Consider the following 18,181-nt stretch of genomic DNA (forward strand, 5'->3'; position numbering starts at 1 on the left):
TGGGAGTACATCTACCACACAATACCTGTTAAGAGTACATCTACCCCATAATCTACCTGTTTGGAGTACATCTACCACACAATACCTGTTAAGAGTACATCTACCCCATAATCTACCTGTTTGGAGTACATCTACCACACAATACCTGTTAAGAGTACATCTACCCCATAATCTACCTGTTGGTGAGGGTAGGGAAGTAGACGCCGTGGTAAACGTGGCCACGCTTGAAAATCTGTCCAGTCGGGTCCGCCTCCCGGGTAGAGTTGGTCCGGTCGATCACTGAAACACAGGAGACGTTCACGTTATGTTTGGAAATACTTAGGTTATCTTAAGAAGCAGTCAGGTTACCTAGCCATCCGCCATCCCTCACTCTAATCCCCCCCCCCCGTCCCTCACCCAAGCCACTCCCTTGTCCCTCACCCCAGCCACCCCCCTGTACCCTCACTCTAGCCACTATCCCCGTCTCTCACCCCTGCCATCCCCAGTCCTCATCCCAACCACTATTCATCACGTGCCTCATGACTAAGAGAGAACTATCCATCAACGTCGTTAGCCGGAGACAGTCGCTTCACTTAACAAGGAGGGCACCATAGAGCACCGCGATTCAGCCCAAGCAAAACGACGCGTGTAAAAGATATACTGTAGGGGCGTTACAGTTCGTCATCACAGTTCATCGTCACAGCCTACAGTTCATCGTCACGTACCACAGTTCATCGTCGCAGCCTACAGTTCGTCATCACAGCCTACAGTTCACCATCACAGTTCGTGCTCCACGGCCTACAGTTCGTCATCACAGCCTACAGTTCACCATCACAGTTCGTCGTCACAGCCTACAGTTCGTCATCACAACCTACGGTGGAACTTGCAATATCACAATAAGGTCCGCCCCATTATAACACGCACACAAGAATTTGAAACAAGAGACATCCCTTTATAGAGGAACAAACTAGCCCATGTACAACGTGGCTGCTGTACGTATGAGTGTGTGTGTGTGTGTGTGTGTGTGTGTGTGTGTGTGTGTGTGTGTGTGTGTGCGCTTAAATAGACCACGCAATACATTTCCGAATGCATTCAACCCCCCCCCACCCCTAGTTACCTCCTGTGCTCATGTGGAAGTTAGGTACTGAAAAAAACTTGAGCTTGTCCGCTTCACACATGCAAGCACATACATACATACAAATTAACAAACAAACAAATGAGCACTTTTTTTTTACGGGGATTAGCCCACCCGCTTCACAGGTCACTGAACCACATCGTAATAATATATAATAATAATAATAATAATAATAATAATAATAATAATAATAATAATAATAATAATAATAATAATAATAATAATAATAATAATAATAATAATAATAATAATAATAATAATAATAATAAATGCAAAATGAAAAAAAAAAAAATCAAGAATGAGAATGAGAATGTATGTATGTTGTGTTGTCAATAGTAAGAGAAACAATTGAGACCCTGCAATTGTGTGTAAATGAGGCAGAAAGTCAGATCAGCAACCTGGGACTTGGTCACATATGGCAGCAGGGTCTACCATTAGACAACACATTATGCTTCCAATATCTTCCCAGGCGGTAGTACCTCCCTGTTTGGTAGCTGCCTACTACCTCCCTAAACATTATATATACATATACACAGAGCGCCTATCACTAAGTTTAGCATTTCCGGAGAAAGTTCTTTTTTTTTTCATGAGGAGAAACATTACAGGATGTCTCTCAAAAAATATACACTACCTTACATATTTTCGGGAATCGTGTGCATTTTTGTTCTATAACAGCACCATTGTCCTCACCTGCATACCAACACTTGAGAGCAGTGTTACTGTTGTAATATAAGCATATCTGTACACTGTTATTTCCTGGGTATCAAAACTCTAAACTCAAAGAATCCTTATGTTATGTTACAGGGTTTGAAAATGACTCTAACAAGTAGCTGAGCTTGTACACGTTGGCAAAACTGTTCCTTCGAGTGTAAGTAATATAGAGAATTAGGTGACTGCGGTGGTCTTGGGTGTACGAGTATAAGCTGTGAGAACTGTTTGCCAATTTTAGCGTCAATAAAGATTTGGGGAAAACCATTGGACATAAGAGTCCTGTACATGAATTTTAGTTCCTTGTGCAGGACAAGAGCAAATACGAAAGACCCAGAATACTGAAGTGGAAAGTGAGTTTCTTTTGTATTGTATAGGAACACATGAACTGATCCTAGAAGTGAGGCCTGTGTATGTAGATTATCTGTAAATGGAAATAGTAAAGGATTTGTTTGGTTGTTCTACGATTGTGTCGGGGAATGGAAGTTGATTGTCTTGTTCACACGCCGAGGTGAATTGTATATTGTTTGGAATACACATAGTCGAGGAACAGTTGGATGTGCTGACAGGCCTTAAAGATTAAACATTTCACATCCACATACCCTCTGTAGAAGCGTGGTTAAAATGCTTCGGACTGTGTAAACAAGTCGTAGTTTGATGAAAGGCCGGACATTACCCCGGAGTGTGTGGATCGTGGAGAGTCATACCCATGGCTATGTTAGCTATCCGACTATAAAATGATTTGTTGAATAGACACACACACACACACACACACACACACACACACACACACACACACACACACACACACACACACACACACACACACACACACACACACACACACAGAACACATTACCTGCGTTCTACTGTGGCTAACGAGAGACCCTTTATGGCGGCCCTCCCTCTACCTGTGTGGGTATTCATAATCCTTCACCCTCACCATGTTCCTCTTCCTCACATTCCTCTCCTCTACCTTCATCCCTTCTCTCCCTCTCATCATCTTCCCTATCCTCCCTCCTTCCCTTCCGTCCTTCCTTCTCCTCCCTCCTTCCTTCCTTCTATCTCCACCTCTAAAGATCACCTCTAATGCCCTTTTGGAGGTGTAGGGAAGACCAGGCTGTAAATAGCATAAAAGGTTGTATGTATGTATGTATGTATGTATGTATGTAAGAACGAATGGACAAACGAACACACAGACGACTTCTCTAGCAGCAATTAATCTGGTTTTCTGACAATTAGCGTTTCACTGAATCCTTTTTATTCATTATTTAACTACTCTTCTCTTTTTCTCTTTCTCTCTCTCTCTCTCTCTCTCTCTCTCTCTCTCTTGTATGAATGCACCTCAAAGGATACAACAGAGAATAAACTGTACCGTACCATTTTAAAGGAATAACTTTTTCAACAAAGAGTCATTTTTTTTGTTACAAACTTCATTGAATAAAACAACAACAGCAAAAAAAAACCAAATACACAGTTGAAAAACACTCCAAAGCCTTCCCCCACCTGTTGATGTCACAGCGTAGTGACGTCGTGCTCCATCACTTCACATGACATCTAATCAAAGAACATTATTACCTGATATTGTCCCTAACTTAATTAGCCTGATTTAACCTAACCTAATCTTAGTATAACTATCTTAACCTAATTACTTAACCTAATCCAAATCACTCCTATCATAATTTACCTAATTTAACCTAACATAATCCTAGTTTAATTACCATAAGCTAACCTAACCTTCAGCTAGCATAACTAATTACTTAACCTTACCCAAATTACCCCTACTATTATTAACCTAACCTAACCTAGCCAATAGCCCTCACTCACCGCACAGCCAGAGGTTATTGAGTCTAATTTCTTAATAAGCAGATGCGGTAAGTGTTGTGACAACTTGTTGGCTTCCGTCCCTCCCTAGAGACGGCAGTCCAACACGGGTCACGGAGGAGAGATCAGTCCAACACGGGTCACGGAGGAGAGATCAGTCCAACACGGGTCACGGAGGAGAGATCAGTCCAACACGGGTCACGGAGGAGAGAACAGTCCAACACGGGTCACGGAGGAGAGAACAGTCCAACACGGGTCACGGAGGAGAGAACAGTCCAACACGGGTCACGGAGGAGAGAACAGTCCAACACGGGTCACGGAGGAGAGAGAACAGTCCAACACGGGTCACGGAGGAGAGAACAGTCCAACACGGTCACGAGGAGAGAACAGTCCAACACGGGTCACGGAGGAGAGAACAGTCCAACACGGGTCACGGAGGAGAGAACAGTCCAACACGGGTCACGGAGGAGAGAACAGTCCAACACGGGTCACGGAGGAGAGAACAGTCCAACACGGGTCACGGAGGAGAGAACAGTCCAACACGGGTCACGGAGAGGATCAGTCCAACACGGTCACGGAGGAGAGATCAGTCCAACACGGGTCACGGAGGAGAGAACAGTCCAACACGGGTCACGGAGGAGAGATCAGTCCAACACGGGTCACGGAGGAGAGAACAGTCCAACACGGGTCACGGAGGAGAGAACAGTCCAACACGGGTCACGGAGGAGAGAACAGTCCAACACGGGTCACGGAGGAGAGAACAGTCCAACACGGGTCACGGAGGAGAGAACAGTCCAACACGGGTCACGGAGAGAGAACAGTCCAACACGGGTCACGGAGGAGAGAACAGTCCAACACGGGTCACGGAGGAGAGAACAGTCCAACACGGGTCACGGAGGAGAGAACAGTCCAACACGGGTCACGGAGGAGAGAACAGTCCAACACGGGTCACGGAGGAGAGAACAGTCCAACACGGGTCACGGAGGAGAGAAATAGTCCAACATGGGTCACGGAGAGGTCAGTCCAACACGGGTCACGGAGGAGATCAGTCCAACACGGGTCACGGAGGAGAGAACAGTCCAACACGGGTCACGGAGGAGAGATCAGTCCAACACGGGTCACGGAGGGAGAACAGTCCAACACGGGTCACGGAGGAGAGAACAGTCCAACACGGGTCACGGAGGAGAGAACAGTCCAACACGGGTCACGGAGAGGTCAGTCCAACACGGGTCACGGAGGAGAGATCAGTCCAACACGGGTCACGGAGGAGAGAACAGTGTCTCTCTGTCTGTCTGTCTGTCTGTCTGTCTGACTGTCTGTCTGTCTGTCTCTGTCTGTCTGTCTGTCTGTCTGTCTGTCTGTCTCTCTCTCTCTCTCTCCTATCACAAATAAAACTGTTTCAACATAATCCTTACCACTTAAAAAAGAGTATTAAAACAATTAACAAATGACAGCAAAGCAAATAAAACATTAATATATTCAAAGAACTATTACAACCTAACCTAACCTAACCTAACCAAACCTAACCTAACCAAACCTAACCTAACCTAACCAAACCTAACCTAACCTAACCCTACTATAGGTAAGTCGACCTGATCTAGTCTAACCCACCTCTTCTGTAACTAATTTAACCTAACCTAACCTAACCTAACTTAATCTACCTCATTATAACTACCTTTAAACTAGCTTAACCTAATCTAACCTTACATTACTTAATCCCACCCTTAGTTTCCCCTTCCTCACATACCTCCTCTTCCCTCCCCATCTTCCCCTCACTCAGCCTCCCATCTTCCCCTCACTCAGCCTCCCACCTTCCCCTCACTCAGCCTCCCCACCTTCCCTCACTCAGCCCCCACCTTCCCCTCACTCAGCCTCCCCACCTTCCTCACTCAGCCTCCCCACCTTCCCTCACTCAGCCTCCCCACCTTCCCCTCACTCAGCCTCCCCCACCTTCCCCTCACTCAGCCTCCCACCTTCCCCTCACTCAGCCTTTCATCTGTCCTCCTCAATGTCACTCTTTATCTAGACACCTGTTTGTCCCCCTCTCTGTTCCCCATCTATTCCCTCACCTGTTCCCCTCATCTATTCCCTCTCTCTCCCCCATCTCATCCAATTTCATGTTTCCTTAAATGTCTGATTCACGTGTTTTCCTCTCTCACTATGTTCCGTCTTTCTTCCTTTCACAGTATCTCTCTCTCTCTCTCTCTCTCTCTCTCTCTCTCTCTCTCTCTCTCTCTCTCTCTCTCTCTCTCTCTCTCTCTCCCTCCTATAGTGGCTCCAGGTGTAATCCGGGCGAAGGGGAGAGAGACGCCCTAAGGTAGCGATCAGGTACTGTGGGTGGGCAGTGGACGTGGTGGGTTTAGGTGGTGGACTGGTAGGGAGTGAATAGTGGTGGTGAGCTGGTGGGCTGGTGGGTAGTGAGTGAGTAGTAGTGGTGGGGTTGCTAAAAGGTCACATTCCTAAAAAAGCTCACCTTACGACCCCACACTCCAACACATCACAACCCTGTACTCATAAAACCCGTATAGGAATTATGTTAACCAGATGCCAAATGCCTCCCCTCCTCTCCCCTCCCCTCCCCCTACCTCCCTACCAGCCTGACTCACAGTATAATCAACTCTGTTTTGATCACCATATATTCCATGAAGGGTTCTGTGGTGAGGCAGGTCACTGAATGGCTCAGGGACCTTCATGGCTTCTTAATATTCGATGTATAAAGCCCCGAAGGCCGAGGGTCAGTTTGAATGATTCATCTACTTGTGTTGTTGATAATATATATATATGTTACTTTTTTGTGGAATTGGTTATATTTCAAAATTACCGGTATGCATATTGGTGTGTGTGTGTGTGTGTGTGTGTGTGTGTGTGTGTGTGTGTGTGTGTGTGTGTGTACCCAGTGCTGTGAGCCGAAGTAGACTGAATATTGATGACCTTATCAGTGAACGTGTGGCCCCAGGGTGAATAACAGTGCCAGCGAGTAAATAGTACCAGGAATGGTAACAGTGCCAGGGGTGAGTAACAGTACCAGGGGAGTGGTAATAGTGCTCAGGGGTGAGTAACAGTGACAGGGTGATAACGCGCCAGGAATGAGTATCAGTGCCAGGGAGTGAGTAACAGTGCCAGGAGTGAGTAACAGTAGAGGTGAATAACAGTGGTCAGGGGTGAGTAACAGTGGTCAGGGGTGAGTAACAGTACAGAGGTGAGTAACAGTAGAGGGTGAGTAACAGTACCAGGGAGTGAGTAACAGTACCAGAGTGAGTAACAGTGCCAGGGTGAGTAACAGTGCAGAGGAGTGAATAACAGTGGTCAAGGGTGAGTAACAGTGGTCAGGGTGAGTAACAGTCCCAGGGCGCGAGTAACAGTACCAGAGGGTGAGTAACAGTACCAGAGGGTGAGTAACAGTCCAGAGGTGGATGCCAGGAGTGAGTAACAGTACCAGAGAGTGGTAACAGTCCAGGGTGAGTAACAGTGCAGAGGAGTGAATAACAGTGGTCAAGGGGTGAGTAACAGTGGTCAGGCGAAACAGTCGGGCGCAGTAACACCAGAGTGTGAGTAACATCCAGAGGTGATAACAGTACCAGAGGGTGAGTAACAGTACCAGAGGGTGAGTAACAGTACCAGAGGGTGAGTAACAGTCAGAGGTGGTAACAGTACCAGAGTGTGAGTAAAGTACCAGAGTGTGAGTAACAGTCCCAGAGGTGATAACAGTACCAGGTGTAGTAACAGTCCCAGAGGGTGAGTAGTACCAGAGGGTGAGTAACAGTACCAGAGGGTGAGTAACAGTACCAGAGGGTGAGTAACAGTACCAGAGGGTGAGTAACAGTACCAGAGGGTGAGTAACAGTACCAGAGGGTGAGTAACAGTCCCAGAGGGTGAGTAACAGTACCAGAGGGTGAGTAACAGTACCAGAGGGTGAGTAACAGTACCAGAGGGTGAGTAACAGTACCAGAGGTGAGTAACAGTCCCAGGGGTGAGTAACAGTGCCAGAGGGTGATAACAGTACCAGGGGTGAGTAACAGTCCCAGAGGGTGAGAACAGTACCAGAGGGTGAGTAACAGTCCCAGAGTGTGAGTAACAGTCCCAGAGGGTGAGTAACAGTACCAGGGTGAGTAACAGTACCAGAGGGTGAGTAACAGTACCAGAGGGGTGAGTAACAGTCCCAGGGGTGTGCAGTGCCAGAGGTGAGTAACAGTACAGAGGGTGAGTAACAGTCCCAGAGGGTGATAACAGTCCCAGAGGGTGAGTAACAGTACCAGAGGGTGAGTAACAGTCCAGGGTGAGTAACAGTCCCAGAGGGTGAGTAACAGTCCAGAGGGTGAGTAACAGTCCCAGGGGTGAGTAACAGTGCCAGCGGTAAATAACAGTGCTGAGAAACAGTGACAGGGGAGTAGCGCAGGAATGAGTCAGTGCCAAGGAGTGAGTAACAGTGCCAGGGTGAGTAACAGTGCAAGAGGGTGAATAACATGGTCAAGGGGTGAGTAACAGTGGTCAGGGGTGAGTAACAGTCCCAGGGCGCAGTAACAGTACCAGAGGGTGAGTAACAGTACCAGAGGGTGAGTAATACCAGAGGGTGAGTAACAGTACCAGAGGTGAGTAACAGTACCAGAGGGTGAGTAACAGTACCAGAGGTGATAACTGTACCAGGGGTGAGTAACAGTCCCAGAGGGTGAGTAACAGTACCAGAGGGGTGAGTAACAGTACCAGAGGTGAGTAACAGTACCAGAGGGTGAGTAACAGTACCAGAGGGTGAGTAACAGTCCCAGAGTGTGAGTAACAGTCCCAGAGGTGAAACAGTACCAGAGGTGAGTAACAGTACCAGAGGGTGAGTAACAGTACCAGAGGGTGAGTAACAGTCCCAGAGTGTGAGTAACAGTCCCAGGGGGTGAGTAACAGTGCCACGGAGTAACTGAGTGCACCAACCCTCGGCCGGCTGAGTGGAAAGACAAAATAGTCCTCTCGCAACCTATACCTCCACTTAGCGTACAGGATCTCCTATGCAAACCTTTTAGTGGTAAATTTTCCTGACTCTCAATTGGTGATAGATCAAACTGACAGTGAATACGAAAAATTGCGTTTCTGTGTCTGTCTGTCTGTCTGTCTGTCTGTCTGTCTGTCTGTCTATCAACCAAATTAAAGAATAATAATATTGTTTTCACGTGAGACAAAGTGTGAAGGCTCGCTGTCACTTTAAGGTACAGTATAATAACTCACTCGATACTCATGACTGTCAATAATGTGTCAGTTCGAGATGTAATGAATTGTTGTAGTGGCTGGTAGTTTGCGTCATACCTCTCCTGACAGGCAATTAAGTGGTGAATGTAGTGGCAATGTGTGTGTGTGTGTGTGTGTGTGTGTGTTTTATCATTCAAAACAAGAAAAGTCCTTGTTAAAAAAGTTAATCTGGGTTACGTTATAATAATCAGAGGTAACAACAGAGGTAAGGTTAACAATGAGTGGATTACCTGAGTTAAGTAGCTTATCCAGGGAGGAGGACCTTACCTCTCTCTCCTACACACCACTTCCACCACTCACTACACACCACCTCCACCACTCACCACCTCCACCACCTCCCACCACTCACTACACACACCACCTCTCACTACACCACCTCCACCCTCACCCTCACTACACACCACCTCCACCACTCACCACTCCCACCACCTCCACCCTCACTACACCACCTCCACCACTCACACCACACACCTCCCACCCTCATCACCCCTCCCACCCTCACCACACACCTCCACCACTCACCACCTCCACCACTCACCACCCACCTCCCACCACTCACCACACACCCTCCACCCTCACCCACACACACATCACCTCACCACTCACCACACACCACCTCCACCACTCACTACACACCACCTCCACCACTCACCACACACCACCTCCACCACTCACTATACACCACCTCCACCACTCACTACACACATCACCTCCACCACTCACTACACACCACCTCCACCACTCACTACACACCACCTCCCACCACTCACCACACCACCTCCACCACTCACTACACACCACCTCCACCACTCACCACCACCTCCCACCACTCACCACACACCACCTCCACCACTCACCACCACTCACCACACACACCACCTCCCACCACTCACTACACACACCACCTCCACCACTCACTACACACCACCTCCACCACACACCACCTCCACCACTCCCACCACCACTCACCACACCACCTCCACCCTCCACCACTTCCACCACCTCCACCCTCACTACACACCACCTCCACCACTCACTACACACCACCTCCACCCACTCACCACACACCACCTCCCACCCTCACACACACCACCTCCACCCACTCACTACACACACCACCTCCACCCTCTCCCACTTCCACCACCTCCCACCCTCACTCACCACCTCCACCACTCACTACACACCAACCTCCCACCACTCACCACACACACCACCTCCACCACTCACTACACACCACCTCCACCACTCACCACACACCACCTCCACCACCACCTCCACCACTCACCACACACCACCTCCCACCCTCACCACCACCTCCACCACTCACCACACACCACCTCCACCACTCACCACACACCCTCCACCCACTCCACCACCACCTCCACCACTCACCACACCACCTCCACCACTCACCACACACACCACCTCACCACTCACCACCACCTCCCACCACTCACTCACACCACCTCCACCACTCACTACACACCACCTCCACCACTCAATACACACCACCTCCACCACTCACTACACACACCACCTCCACCACTCACACACCACCTCCACCACTCACCCACCACCACCTCCACCACTCACCACACCACCTCCACCCACTCACCACACACCACACACCACCACTCACCACACCACCTCCACACCACTCACTACACACACCACCTCCACCCTCACTACACACCACCTCCACCCACCACCCACACCACCTCCACCACTCACTACACACCACCTCCTCCTCACCACACACCACCTCCACTCACTAGCACATCACCTCCACCACCACTCACCACACACACTCACCTCCACCACTCACTACACACCACCTCCACCACTCACTACACACATCACCTCCACCACTCACCACACACCACCTCCACCACTCACTACACACACCACCTCCACCACTCACCACACACCACCTCCACCACTCACTCACACACACCACCTCCACCCTCACTACACACCACCTCCACCACTCACCACCACCTCCACCACTCACCACCACCACCACCACCACTCACCACACACCACCTCCACCCTCACTACACACCACCTCCACCACTCACCACACACACCACCTCCACCACTCACCACACACCACCTCCACCACTCACCACACACCACCTCCACCACTCACTACACCACCTCCACCACTCACCACACACCACCTCCACCACAGAAGATGCAAAGGAGAAAAACAATGCCAGACAGAAGGACGAAGGCATAATAAGACGAACACAGACACAGAAAAAATTATAAAGATAGACACAGACATACAAAGACATTTAAAGACACATAAATAAATAACCGACAAACTATTTAATCACCCAATCAGATATCATTGTGTTACCCAGGTTAAACCCCCAGCAAAATGACTTTCTAACCCCTAACCTTTAAATCTATCCAATCATCCAAAAAAGGTCCGTCTCTTCCCTAATAGGACTGGCCAACCTCTACCCAATCAATGAACCAATCCAACTAATCCGACTTCCTCCCTACCTGAGAAGATTTGCCAAAATCTAACCAAAAGGGCTGACCAATCTCGACCCTAAGCAGTGGTCTCAAATCCAATTAGGACCAGTTACAATACAAGCACAGATTACAGGAGATTACGAAGTTGTAACTCTCTCTCTCTCTCTCTCTCTCTCTCTCTCTCTCTCTCTCTCTCTCTCTCTCTCTTTTCTCTCTCTCTCTCTCTCTCTCTCTCTCTATCCACGTTTCATCTCCTCATGTCTGTCTCACTTCCCTGGTCATCACCTATAATATAAATCATCAAACCTCATTATTAAACAGCCCAACCTAACCTAACCTAACTTAACCCAACTAGGTAGCGTTACGGTGTTAAGGCATCTGTTGAAATAAGTCTGGGGTGGTTAATCTTCAGGTGAGCCAAATAAAGACTTTTTCTACTGTACAATGCAAATTTTTCAGACTTCAATGAACACACATTAACTCACTGCTAGATTTAGTACTATGCGGTGTAGCTTCTGTGTAAGATGAGTCAGCAAGTTATCAACAAGTCCGCAGTATGAAGAGACTATTGACGTCAAAACTAATTAATTGACAACGATCTTTATACCTTCACAGTGTTAGTTAATTAGTCTTCGTGTAAACTTACTATTTACATGTATGAGTACACGCACGCACACACACACACACACAAACACACACACATGCAAAGTTTTACTCAATACATATTCCAATGAAAGATAATTTATTAAATTTCTCTATCGTGATAATTATGTTCGTTATATGAAGAGATTTAACGTAAGTGTGTGTGTGTGTGTGTGTGTGTGTGTGTGTGTGTGTTCAAGAGAGCTGGAGGGGAGGGAGACGTTGACCACCTGCCCCTCCTACAGTAACGGTGAAAGGCAGACAATGGAACACTGGCAGGGGACAGCTCGTACACCAAGGCTGCTGATGTGCTATTTGAATGGTGAAGACAAGTCGTGGATGACAGGTACAGGGAGCGTCATTTTTTTTGTCTTCCACATGGTGTGAGGTCTTAACACATGTACATCGTGTTTGGAGAAAAAACAACTCTTACACACTGAAAAAGACGCCTAATGCAGTCAAAACACACGACAAAAGTATAGAACAGGTATTACATTACACACATAATATTTCCTTCTCTCTTTGAAGTTAGTAATTTTTTTACGAACAATAACCAAGTGAAAATAAGAACATAAGCTAAAAATACTTCAGTCTGCCCAACGACGTCAACACAAGGTAAATAAAGGGCTCCCACGTCCTCAAATTCTCAATATTTGCTAATCTTCTTTTACGACCAAAACTGCAAAACAAACACAGCAAAAATATATACTAGGGAAGAACGTTTTTGCCTCTAGTATTATCAACCTGACCCAACATAATGGTCCAACACTAGACCTCCTGTACCGCCACACTCCTGTTTAGGTGTCTGAGTGTTGATTGTTGTTGATTGTTGTCGTTTAGATTGTTGTTCTTGTGAGCTGTTGTTGTTGTATTGACTGATGTTGTCATGGTGATTTGCTGTTGTGGTGAATGTTGCTGTATTGATTGTTGTTGTTGTAGTGGTGACTTTTGTCGTTGTATTGATTGTTGTTGTTGTGGTGGTGACTTGTTGTTGTTGTATAGATTGTTGTTGTTGTGGTCAATGTTGCTTCTATAAACCTAAGAGTACAGACAGACAGAGAGACAGACAGACAGAAAGACAGACTAAGATTATTAACAGACAGATACAGATAAGGTTGCAAAGAGACAGATATAACTACCAACACACACACACACACACACACACACACACACACACACACACACACACCGTTCATTATATACAGAAAAGTACACAAAGTCCTCACCAGGTGTATGACGTATGATAAGTGTTAAAGGATAATAAAAAATAAAAAATCTCTCAGGTCCTGTAAACTACATAAAAAAAATCCATCTACAAGAAATTAATCCTGGGAGATAGTGGGGAGTGTTGAGTCCAACATCCTCCACCTCATTGGATAAAACAGCTGGGATTTACCTCCTTCTTCCTCAACAACAGACGAAAACAAAATATCTGTGATTTTTATGAGCTTCGAAAAATTATCCCATAGACAGGGCAGAGCAGGGACGTCATTCCCAACCCCTCCAAGGAATAATCATTGATGTAATAACGACGTATATTTAATCCTTGGATATGAAAGCAGTTATGATTTACATCTCTAGTCTTCACCAAACCCACGATGTATTAATCCTAGAAGATGGAGCAGGTGGGATTTACCTTCCCTGACACGTAAATCACCTCAACCACGCACACGAAAAATGGCTGTGGGATTTTTGTGGGTGGAGCAGCTTACTATTTTTACTACGCTAATGAGCTAATTACTCATCTGGCCGCCCGCTGTGAAATTAAACGTAAATATTACACTTGTTAAAAGCATGGAGTAGAGAGGGGGACCTGAGGACCTTCTTAGTGTCATCAAAACCTCAAGCTAGTGTTACCTGTACAGGTGGGCCTCAACTAACCTGACCTAACCTAACCTCGCCTCAAGACTAAGCTACCTGTATAAGTGGGCCCAAAACTTATCTGACCTGACCTAACCTAACCCTAACTTATCTTAACTTAACCTGGCCTAATCTAATCTAAATCTAGCCTAACGTAACACTCGCCGGAGTTTTAACAGAGTCTATTAAGATTGGAGCCACTTTGATATAGTAACTAGCACGTTGTAGTAAAATATGGCGTGGGAATGCTAAAGGATTTCACCGAAGCTAAATAAACGCCGCCAACACGAGCAGTCAACAGAGCCTGGTGTTTCTCCCCAACCTTGAAATCTCCCGTTTACGGAGAATTGTAGCAAGTGATTCTCCACCTGCCTCCTGCCCCGCCCCGACTCTTGTCTCACAATGTACGTATATGTATTTCTAGACACACACACACACACACACACACACACACACTATAAACTACAGACACAAAACACTACACTAGTCGGCACCCTCCCTCTCATAACACCACCCCACACATCCAATTAAACTGTACAAGTACAAAGTAAAGCTAACACGGCACGTAAGTAACTAAAACACCTTACTATATCAACCTACGTCTCCCGCAAGGCACATTCAAGACACTACTAAAAGATAACACGATAATGATACTACTAAAACACACTATCAATATGAGTTTAATGCCACCAGTCTAAATATTCTAATACTTCTACTAATATAAATAAATTCTAGAGACCAACATTCTGCCCCATAGACGAGCCTCTCATGACCCATTTATTGAAGACAATGCAGCAGGAAAAGTTCTTATGATAATACAAGGTCCAAACACACAACAATACTGTATTGTGTAAACGTACAAAAGTTCTCTCCACTCTCTGGTTACGGCTAGTCACCATAATGGCCTCCTCGCCTGACCTATCAGAAATTCTGATCAACAACTATCGTGAGGTTTGGATAATAACAGCACAGCTGCCGCCTTTGTGATGTCGCCCACGATGTTCACAGCCAAACTTTGTCGTAGAATGGTACTGTGTGTGTGTGTGTGTGTGTGTGTGTGTGTGTGTGTTGTAGTTCAAGGTCTGAAACTGCTAACGGTAGTCAGATAAAACATACTGTTTCTATATGCATCAATTGTTTCTCTCTCTCTAAACACTGTGTAGATACAGCTCACTCAGTCCTCTGTATACAAGGAGCAGGATGGCCGGTACTGCACTCGACCACATTCACTTCCCCACGTTGTAAACTTAGGTACCCATTTACACCTGGGTGAACTGGGAACACCAGGAATCGAACCACCGTTTCCTAGAATAAGAGGCGAGTTCTGTATCCACTCTGACAATTTTGTTTATATAAATGGACAACAATTCTAGAAATAAATATCCAACATAATTTAATTTTTAATTTTGCCATTTATATCGGATAGTTTATCGTGCACCCTATGCTCATCCTGTGAGCGGCAGCACAAAATGATTAAGAGTTAACAAGGGGTGTGTGTAAAACTCCTCAGGGTCAGGAGTATTTCAAATACATTGTTTGTTTAGTTCTGTACATAAAGGGTGACTTACCGCAACTGCTTGTGTACAGGAGTGCGAGGCAATATGCCTGGCCGTACACTCTGTTATTCACCTATGTGTGAGAGGTATTCAAGCACATTATATAGTTACTTAGTGCAATAAAGTGGACACAGTCATAATATGTCAGCAGCTATCTTGCCATTAGAGATAAAGTGTTGTGCCATTTCACACACAGTGTTTGGACCTGTCCTAAAGGTTCTATCTTCACACAGTTGAGGACGTAGTGTTCAATTGTGGCCATATCTGGCCACACACTTTACATTAGTCTTGTTTACATCTGCTTGAGGAACATACTGCCAGAGGTACTTATATCTAACCTTAGTCTGAGTTTACATCATCTTGTAATCTAGTGATCTTGTTACTTGCTTCATATACATGTTTCCTATGATACATCTCATCATGGTAAACAATGGATGACTGATGCCTGTTTGCACTTGTCTGCTTGCTTCAAATTCATCAATAAGTTCTTTCCTAATTACACTTTTAAGGGTTCTTTTTGACAGACCCAGACTGTATTCAACAGTGTCTTTGTTAGACATGAGTTTGGCGAGGGTCATCAAGTCTGGCATGTTCTTTGAGGCCTATGTGAGAGGGGAACCACAACAGTTTGACCCTGACACCCCGGTCAACAAGGTACTCATATTTGTGTCTGGCTTCAGAGACAAGCGCGTGACAACTTATGTTGAGGGTGTCAAGGGCAAGTGGGGATAGAGAATCAATGATGATGAGACTGTCAGTGACAGTAGTTTCAGTGCCCAGTTGTTAGTTCTAACTCCATTCTTAATTGTATTACCGTTAGGTTGGGTCACAGCGACAGCACTTCCAGCCCTCCCACAGGCGGTGTTAAGAGATCCATCAGTGTAGATGGTCTGTGTGATGTTATCATCAGTCTGTAGAGTGTGTATGTGTTCAAGAGCTCTCACTTTGGCAGTGTGTTGGAGATAAATGCTTTGCGTAATTAATCGTTTAGGCGGGTATGTTGGTATTGTGATATCGAAGGGAACTGACCGCCAGGGCTGTAGGAAGCACTGTTGTAGCTCCAACTTTGTACCGGTGGTCTAATCCAAAGATCCTCAAATGTGTAGGTGTAGTTTAGATCCATCTAGATTCACCCATCCCATGATTCATACATTGTAGCAATTTTAAGGAACAATGTTGTCAGAATCACCACGCAGAAGCCTCAGAGCTATCATCAGGTTGACTTCAATTATTCTATCTTTGACACTGGGTATACCTGGGGAGGGGAAGGGGAGGGAAGGAAGAGGGAAGGAAGGGAGGAAGTAAGGATGGGGGGAGGAGGGAGGGCTGTAAAACCTATCTCCCCTGCAGCAGGCCCGGGCGGAGTAATCTATGCAATAACCCGGGATCATCTGGTTGTTTACTGGTTTCAACGGCGTCCCCTGTCACCCATCCACCCCAGGGAGACCTTGTATGGGTGACTCACTTGGGGTGTGTGTGTGTGTGTGATGTCTGCCGTGGGTGTGTGTGATGTCTGCCGTGGGTGTCGCTGTGACATGGTGGAACTGTAAGGTGTGGTTGTGTAATGTTGTGATACTATCGGTTGTGGTTACGTCGTGTACAAAGAAGAAACAGGACCCTACTCATTGTTGTGGTACATCAACATATGTCGCTCACCAAACATTTTCTAAGACACGAGAACCTTCCCTTTAACAGTATTACATACGACAATACTGGAAAATATGCGTCATCCATTAACAAAAGTGACCAAACATTGGCCACTGACAACGGTAAACATTTTAAAAACACCTCGCGCGAAAATCACGCATCAGTAAATTTTAAAAAGTTACTAAAAGAGCCGAGAACTGACTCACACTATTATGTTTTCAGTTCAGTTTTCGGCAAGTGAAGAATCATTCTTTTTTCTGCGTTTTCATATAATTATAGAAATTTTCAAAGACAAGTGGTTGTATGGTTTTATCCGTGATATATTTTGTTCATGAAAATTGGCCTTTGTTTTGTGTCCAATATACTGAAGAAGAAGAAATATTATCTAAAGCTGACAAATGATGCGTAAACGTCCTATTCATAGTCACGTGTTGTGGTGGGCGGACAAAATCTCACCACATGAAACCACAACACACAAGTGGACAAAATCCCAATAATAAAAAATAAAAACTCCACGAGCACAATGAATGGATTATATATTCAGATTAAGAAGTGAAATCCATAACCAAAAGAACAAAGTTTACATAAATCAAGAAGCTCGGGATGAAAACTTGTTTATATAAAGTAGAATATGTAAGAATGTGTCCAAAAACAGGTGATGAAAAACAGCGCTTCTGTTCTGTAATCTAACGTCTTGTTCCATATTCTCAGACGCTAAATCTGTCCCGAACTGTTGGTGTGAGGATGTGTCTACCTGATCCACCAGATACGCTTGGCAGAGAAGGCCTGCATGGCGTCAGAATTACACCGAGACTTCCATAATTATAACCAGGTGCGTTCTCTTGTCTTCAATTAAGGAAACCAAATTCAACAAACGGAACTTATGTTCTTCCAGGCCAGGGTTTACTGCTGGAGAAACTATCGTACCGTGATATCTCAACTGACTCGGAGGAAGCATCCCGGGGAATGACCTCAGATTCCCACAAGTTGGTAACGACATGAAAACACATAAAACTAATTGAACTTTGAATGGTCTGGTGTAATGGGCCATATTGGTGGTGCCACACGTATGATCCATACAATCACGCTGCCAGACGTGTGAGGCAGACCAGGA

At 46.0% G+C, this 18,181-nt stretch overlaps 1 protein-coding gene across 1 annotated transcript; it reads left to right on the forward strand.

Annotated features, from left to right (window-relative positions):
* Window positions 1–953: 953 nt before the first annotated feature.
* LOC121876375 (filaggrin-2-like) lies at window positions 954–17,889 on the forward strand. The gene is made up of 5 exons (XM_042381446.1): window positions 954–971; window positions 2,122–2,175; window positions 3,738–4,860; window positions 15,965–16,026; window positions 17,779–17,889. Exons 1-5 carry the CDS (start codon window positions 954–956, stop codon window positions 17,887–17,889), a joined length of 1,368 nt encoding a protein of 455 aa, XP_042237380.1.
* The last annotated feature ends 292 nt before the right edge of the window (window positions 17,890–18,181 follow it).

Source organism: Homarus americanus, unplaced genomic scaffold (assembly GCF_018991925.1).
Source record: "Homarus americanus isolate GMGI-L3 unplaced genomic scaffold, GMGI_Hamer_2.0 scaffold34921, whole genome shotgun sequence".
NCBI classification, from domain to species: domain Eukaryota; kingdom Metazoa; phylum Arthropoda; class Malacostraca; order Decapoda; family Nephropidae; genus Homarus; species Homarus americanus.